The sequence below is a fragment of the Nyctereutes procyonoides genome, unplaced genomic scaffold, assembly GCF_905146905.1.
Source record: "Nyctereutes procyonoides isolate TBG_1078 unplaced genomic scaffold, NYPRO_anot_genome, whole genome shotgun sequence".
NCBI lineage: Eukaryota > Metazoa > Chordata > Mammalia > Carnivora > Canidae > Nyctereutes > Nyctereutes procyonoides.
Window position 1 is genome coordinate 30,983,215 of NW_026575133.1, and position 6,786 is coordinate 30,990,000.

Sequence of the window (6,786 nt, forward strand, 5' to 3'; positions counted from 1 at the left end):
CCCGGGGGCCCAGGGTCTGAAAGGGAACCACCCCCACCCCCCACTCTCCACCCCCACCCAGCCCAGTCTAACGTGTGCATGCGTTTTGCCTTGCATTCGAATCAAAACAGATAAAATTACCCAAAGTGAAATTCACAGACAAGAAATACTTTAATTAAATATTGTGTAAAATGAACATTTTTATACAGTTAAATATCTGAAAAAATGTACAGATAAAACAATCTTATTGTAGGGTCTTTAACAGTAAAATCTACCATTTAGTGAAGCGCTCAATTTTGAGACAATGAAGCGATGAGGGGCATTGACTAATCTAAAACACAAACCGAGTGCAGGGATGAGGAAACTTGCAAACGTTCTTAACATGTACACGTGAGCTTGTTTTTTTAGATCAAACCCTTACTTATACAAAATAAAACGGAGGCAATTTAGTTCCAAAGTGACTTCTCAGGCTTTCCCACGTAGCTAAGCCTTAGCGGTCATGGGGCCGGACCGCGACCCGCTGACCACCGGGACATTCTGCTGTTTTATTTAGTCCCTCGAATGAACACTTTCCTAAGTTGTGCATGGTTTTGTTCTTTTGTCAAGAAAGTTGTTTTTTAATGTCCCTCCCTTTTGTTTTACATCTGATTTCTGCTGCAATTCGCGCAACGTCTGCTGTGCTGTGTCTGTGAGGCGTTTAACACAAAGGGAAAAGACTGACCCTCCTGGTCTCACTGTGGGTTTGGCACGAACAGGCACAGTATCTGAAGGAGGTCATTCCGGTTTTAAAAAGTACAGACAGCGCTGCGGGGGTCCGACCTCAAAAAAGGTGTCGTTTCAAAAAAAGTTAAAAACCAGCGGTGATTTTTGGTTCCCCCGAAACCTCTCTGGATCCTAGGTGGGCCCCGGGGAGACACGGAACGCAGCAGAATCAGACGCAGAATGGAGCGACACATGGAACGTCAGGTTTGTGCTTTTGTTTGTGTGTGTGTGTGTGTGTGTGTGTGTGTGTGTGTTTACACCATAAATCTCCAAATGAAATATCGATTAACGATTGTGTTGTAAGCCTGTGATAAAATAGCACAAAGGTTCTTTAAAGAAGTCCACTTTTAAGGCATCAGAGAAGTTAATGTGGCAAACATTTTAATTAAAACATCAGAAGTAAATTTTATTTTAAGCTTTAGGCCTCTGAATTTTTCCAGTAAACACAGTTCAGCTATGTGGCAAAGTCATGGGTGGCAGCTAAAATGATTTTTTTTTTTTTTTTTTTACATTCTACAGAAAAATAAAATAAGGACACAGCCCCAAACGGTGTCACCTCTTTGCGGCTGTTCCACATGCACGGAATCTACTAGGATTTGTCACAGCCGAGTGGCACCGTTTTGTTTTGACTATACAACGAACTTTTTTTTTTTCAAAAGTATTTGTTCAGATAACTTAAAAATAATATAAAAATAAACAATGAATTTGACTTTTCCTCAAAATAAAAAAAAAAAAGAAAAAAAAAAAGGACGGGAAGTCTCCACAAAAGCAAATCTGAAGCACAAATGAAATGCAAGGACACCAGTTCACTTTAACAGAAACAGATCAAAGAGACAGCTCTTGGCTTAATGCTCTTCCCAACACCAGGCCACGATCAAAAACCAATACAGACGAGAGAAAAAAGAAAATGGCAGGAAAACCAATGTACAAAGTCTCAAAGATAAATACAATATTTATAATCGATATGTTACAAAAGAAAGTCCCTTAGCAACTGTAAGTGTTCATGGAAAAGTGTTGAATGGAGACCATTTTATTCCTTATGAGACACATAAGGAAGAAAACGTGGTGGTGGGGGTTTTGTTTTTTTGTTTTTTTTTTTTCTAAATATTTAAGTGGATCTGAAAAAAATTCAAGACAAGTGTATAAATATTTAGCTACAACTTTGGCAAAATCACAAAAGTCTACAATTTTATAACCACATACAAAACACATTAGGGAAGAAGGAGCTAGAAGTCAAAAGGACAAGTTCTGGTACAAGAAACATGGACCTCACAGTAGCCTAAGAATGCAATAGTATACAGTGCTAGCAAAAGTTGAAAAAATGTTGCAGATCACACTTGCTTAACAGGAAGCTCTAGCAGTGGGAGAATAGTTAAACCAACAGACAGTAGCATTTTTTTTTTTCTGTCAGTGTGCTTGTTGAAGGCAAGAGAATTCAATATCAAAGTTACAATTTCTAACTACAATAAGTTACAAAGTTTCATTTCATTAAGATGAAGTTAAGCCATGATAAACCCGCCCCCCGCCCCTGCCACCCCGAAATCTCCTCGTCACGTAGTCCTCCTCTCTTCCAGTTCGATGGCTCACACCTCCTTGGCCCCCTTTTTTTTTTTTCACCACAAAAAAATATTTCACATTATAGAGATACACAACCATTGTGAATCTAAGTTATGAGCACAGAAAAATGTCCGGAGGCATTTTTCATCAGTGTTTCATGATAATCAAAATGGTGCATTCACAAAGTTTCTCCCAACACATAGCAAGTACTAGACAGAGCCAAGACGGAGTCAGAAACTTTATACAAAATAGGCGTCGCTTTGTTTTCCTTAGTCTTCAGGACCGAGAAATGTGGAAATATGAGAAAAGTTCAGTCAATAAAATGGAATCGTTCGTGAAGAAGTAGGCTGTTTGCATGTTGATTCTTAATAGTTTAAATAAAATCTTTAAACAAAGTCTCTCGTCGCGTTTCCGCTGCTGCTGAAGCCTCCGCAGACACGTCTCCAGCAGCAGGTCCTAGACACTAAACGCGTCCCCTGAAGTCCGTCCTTGGGCGCGGGCGGGCGCTGCGGGAGGCGGCCGCCCCTCACATCGGCGGGACTACCAGCCCAGACATAGCTGAAAGAGAGAGGGCCGCGGGTTACTGGGCCGCCCCGTCGCGGGCCCCGCGGCCTCCGCTCAGCGCGGGACGTGGGCCGCCCACCAGCCCGGGCTCGGCTACCTCCGGGGGCCGGGGCCCCCCCCACGGCCTCCCGGCCGCAGCCCTCCTCGGGGAGGGAAAGGCTGCCGCTTCCCCGGGGCTCAGGGGCTCGTCTCTAGCGGGCGGAGGCCACCTCGGTGGACAGATGGGAACCAACCTGGTGGCGTCTGGGGCGCAGGCCCGGCGGGACCCGCACTCGCTCCCTCCGGGAACACTGGATGCGCCTCAGTCTCCCCTCTGCTCTCACCCTCGCCTCTGACCTCCTGCCGGCCGTTCCGTATCGTAAAGGTGAGTCGCGGGCTCTCCGCGAGCAAAGCCGCTCGCAGCCCACCTGCCCTGCCACCTGACGGCCGGGGGCCCCGAAGAGACCCGAGCCAGGCCCCACCTTACGGGGAGCTCTTTTCGCTCCTCTCCCCAATAAGAAACTTGGTGCTAAAATGCCAAGCGCGGCTGACGCTTTCCAGCGAACTCCTGGTACGGATATAATTTAAAATCTTGTAACTTTAGTGTTGTTTAATTTTTGTCAGAATGATCATTCTCATTAATTTATGTATAACATATTAATACATTTGTTCACGTGGTGATGTGAGCTTCAATTTCCCAGTTCATTAATCTCAACAGTATTAATTCCTCTCCGACTCACCGTTACAACATTATGGTTTGGCAGCCCCGTGTGTGTACACACTGCTTAGGTGGTGCCGTCCTCCCGGGGCCTCCGCACCGTGTGGACGGTGGACGGGCCGTGGCACCTGGCCACCTGCCTTGCGAGCAGCTCTGGGCTGGGGGCCGCTGCTGGCCCGCAGGCCGGTCGGCGGCACGCGGGGCCTGGGCGTCCCTCTCATACGCTAAGATGTTGGGAAGACAATTATTTCAAATCACGGATACCTTTCCAGTTCCTTTTTTGAGCATTAGTTCATCAAAGTGAAATATGCCACCGACTTCACAAAAGGGCCAGTTTGTCTTCTCCACGGTAACGTCCTCAGCACCCAGCAGAGAGCCTGGCACATAGTAGGCGCTCAGTAAATACTGGTTGAATGGATTCATTTTTTTAAAGGAGTAACTGGATTTGATTTTCACCGGGAGGAGCATATACCAAAGGTGGTGTCTGAAAGAGGCCAGATGACGGCCACTTAATTCAGTGCCTGTGGCCCCCGTGAGTCACAAAGAGCCACGCGTAAGATCACGAGGCCTAGGGGCACTCGCGTGGCCCACCCGCCGCGCGCCTCACAGGCCACTCTGCGGCCTACACTGCCCAGGGGACCCGGCCCCATCTGAGGCAGCCGCGTCCAAGGGGTGCCTCCCCCTGCCCTCGGGACCAGCCCTTCTCCCTCCTGAGCACACGTGTGAGCAAGCACTTAGAGACGGGCTCCCGCCCAGCCTTCACGCATGCACGGCCCTGGGCTAGGTGCACCCACTTCCAAGGCAGCGCGGCCTGGCAGCCCGGGGTCTGCTACCCCAGCTCGGGAAGGCCGGCTGCATCTCAGGACACGGAGGGCACACGGGCTCTGAGCCGGGCTCCGCAGGTGGCACGAGGACCTGCCATCCCCGGCCCGGGGCTGCAGGCGGGGTGCACCCTGCTTCCCACTGGGCCAGCGGCGGCCGTGAAGGCCTGTTTGCCGAACGGCTGGAATGGGGGGCCCCCACCCCACTACGCTCCACATGATTCCCAAAGCGGCTGCCCCTCCTCAGGGGAGGGGCCCCTTTGCCAAGAGGACGCGTGGGTGAGGTTGGCAGCAGGAGGCGGTGGTTTTCATCAACCGAGAGTCTGTTACCCGCGGGGGGGCGCGGATGGGTGGCCCTGGCGGGACCGCCAGGAGGGACAGCGCGTGGCAGCCCACCGAAGGGGAGCATGCAGCGGCCATGCGGCGGCAGGGGGCGGGGACCCCGAGGGAGGGCTGGGGCTCCCAGCCCGGGCTGCCCTGGCTCGGGGTGATTGGGAGGGCCCTGGGGGGACAGTTCGGCCCGCGCTCCAGGAGCAGCGGGGCCAGTGCGTCGCCCCTCACCTTGGAGTCCGTTCCCGTTGGCGCTGGTGCAGGAGGGAGGAGGAGAAGCTTGGGGCCGGACCACGGGCGCGAAGGCGCTCTTTTGTTTCACTGCAGAGATGACATTGGCAGGTGAGAATGAGAAAATGCTGTGTGTGCCGCTACAGTTTGAAGGGAGGGTGACCGAAGAGGCTGCCATGGTGGGGCTGGACGGCACTACTGCAACAAAGCAAACATGGTCAGGACGCGCGGCGCCGGGCACGGCAACACGACACAGAGAGAGCGCTCGTGGGGCCTCGCCGGGAGCATCGGGGTCCCCCAGACAAGCACGCCACGGTTCTGGCTCGGCCACTCTCTGGGTTAACAGGCAAACTCTCGGGTTGGACTTTGGTCTCCAATCGGGCAGCCCCATTTTGTCGGGGTTTCCAACGTGGCCTCGCGGGGCCCGTCGCGGGGTCAATTTACCGTCGCCACACGGACACCCAGCCTCCAGAGCCACCCTCCCTTGTATCCAGCAGCTCACATCACAGAACAGCCAAGCAATGCACACATTTGACTTTGTAGTGAACATGAATCTGTGTGATGACGTGTGACAAAAACAGACACTTACTGCCGTAGGGAGAGTTAGCGGAGGAGCCATTAAGAAATCCAGGCGAGCCAGGGACCCCTAGATTGGCCATGGCGCCACTTCCATATCCATTCATGCTAGTGCTCACTGTGTTGTAATTGGACTGCTGGGGAGTACTGCTGGGGACGTAGCCTCGCGGGGACACGCTGCTTGTATTGCGACTGTAGCCGACTGTTAAAATCCCCCCCCCCGGCCAAAAATAACGTTATTATCAGGGAGAGACACTTGGGGGGGGTTTCCCCGCAAATCTCTATCATATATTAAACATTTTTAATTGACCTCACGCTCCGCGCCAGCCCTAGCGCCTCCAGCCAGCTCGGTACCCTGATCACGCCAACCCGACCGGGCGCCGCCTCGCCGAGCCCCATCCTGTCTCCGCTCCGACAGCCGGCCCGGCCGCCTCGAGCTGACCGGCAGGTGCGCGCGGGGTTTCTTTGGAAGCAATTACCGACAGCTCGGGTTCGGGGGCTGTCCCCCCACGCTAGGTGAACTTTCGGCCTCGGCAGACCTTCAAATGCCATGGCTGACAGGGAGAGCTTGTTTGTGGCTGTAACTCCCCAGGAAGGGCTGTTTGGGGGTCTCTGTCTGTCTGGTTCCTAGTCCTGTGAGTGCAGGGGGGGAGGGGGGCAGGAGCGGGAGCGCAGGTGAACGGAGGCTCAGAGGCTCGGAGGCAGCACAGCGGCGGCGCTTCCTGAGGCTGCTGCCCTCGCAGGCTGGACAGGGGGAACTAAGGGGCGCTGGGACTGGCTCACACCTCGGGGTCCTGATGGGAGGAGGTGCGCCCGAGAGCGGGGCTCGGGGGGCACTGGGGGTTCCTCTGCACTTACTCCTTCCAAGTCCCACCTGTGCGACATACACAAGAAGGGTCCTGTCCTCTTACTCCACCACAGCTGTCATGTGGCTCCTCCCAGCCTTTCAAGGAAACTTCTAGCAAAAACCAGTAGGCGGAGTGGCAGCCAGGTACCTTTGCAATAAGTTAGCTCTGGCTTCTGGGGGTGCGCCCCGCCGCGCCCTCTCCGGGCAGGGCCGCCCTGAGGACCTCCCCGCGCCGAGCCGCCGAGGGCCCGGTGCTGCCCGCCTTCCCCGCCGGGCCCAGGGCGCCGGCAGCCGCGGCTGAGTCCCAGCAGAGCCTGGGAGCGCGTCCAGGGCACGGGCCCGGCCTGGCACGACGGCCTACCTTGGTCGTTGGCTTGTGAGGTCTCGGACACGTTGACGGCTAGCTGGCTGCTGAAGGAGTT

General features: G+C 53.6%; 1 protein-coding gene across 7 annotated transcripts in view; it reads right to left on the minus strand.

Moving 5' to 3' along the window:
- Positions 1-131: 131 nt before the first annotated feature.
- The window catches only part of EBF3 (EBF transcription factor 3), a 117,508-nt gene continuing 110,853 nt past the window's right edge, over positions 132-6,786 (minus strand). For 2 of the 7 annotated variants that reach the window (XM_055300574.1, XM_055300572.1), the window contains exons 13-17: positions 6,726-6,786; positions 5,531-5,719; positions 4,942-5,031; positions 3,824-3,936; positions 132-2,856 (exon numbers count right to left, since the gene is read on the minus strand). The exon at positions 6,726-6,786 is cut by the window's right edge and continues 117 nt beyond it. In XM_055300574.1, coding sequence (XP_055156549.1) covers positions 2,839-2,856; positions 3,824-3,936; positions 4,942-5,031; positions 5,531-5,719; positions 6,726-6,786 — 471 coding nt within the window. In that variant the 3' untranslated portion in view covers positions 132-2,838. Of the gene's footprint in view, positions 2,857-3,823; positions 3,937-4,941; positions 5,140-5,530; positions 5,720-6,725 lie in introns of all 7 variants that reach the window. The other 5 variants (XM_055300576.1, XM_055300575.1, XM_055300573.1 and 2 more) reach the window with 3 other exon arrangements.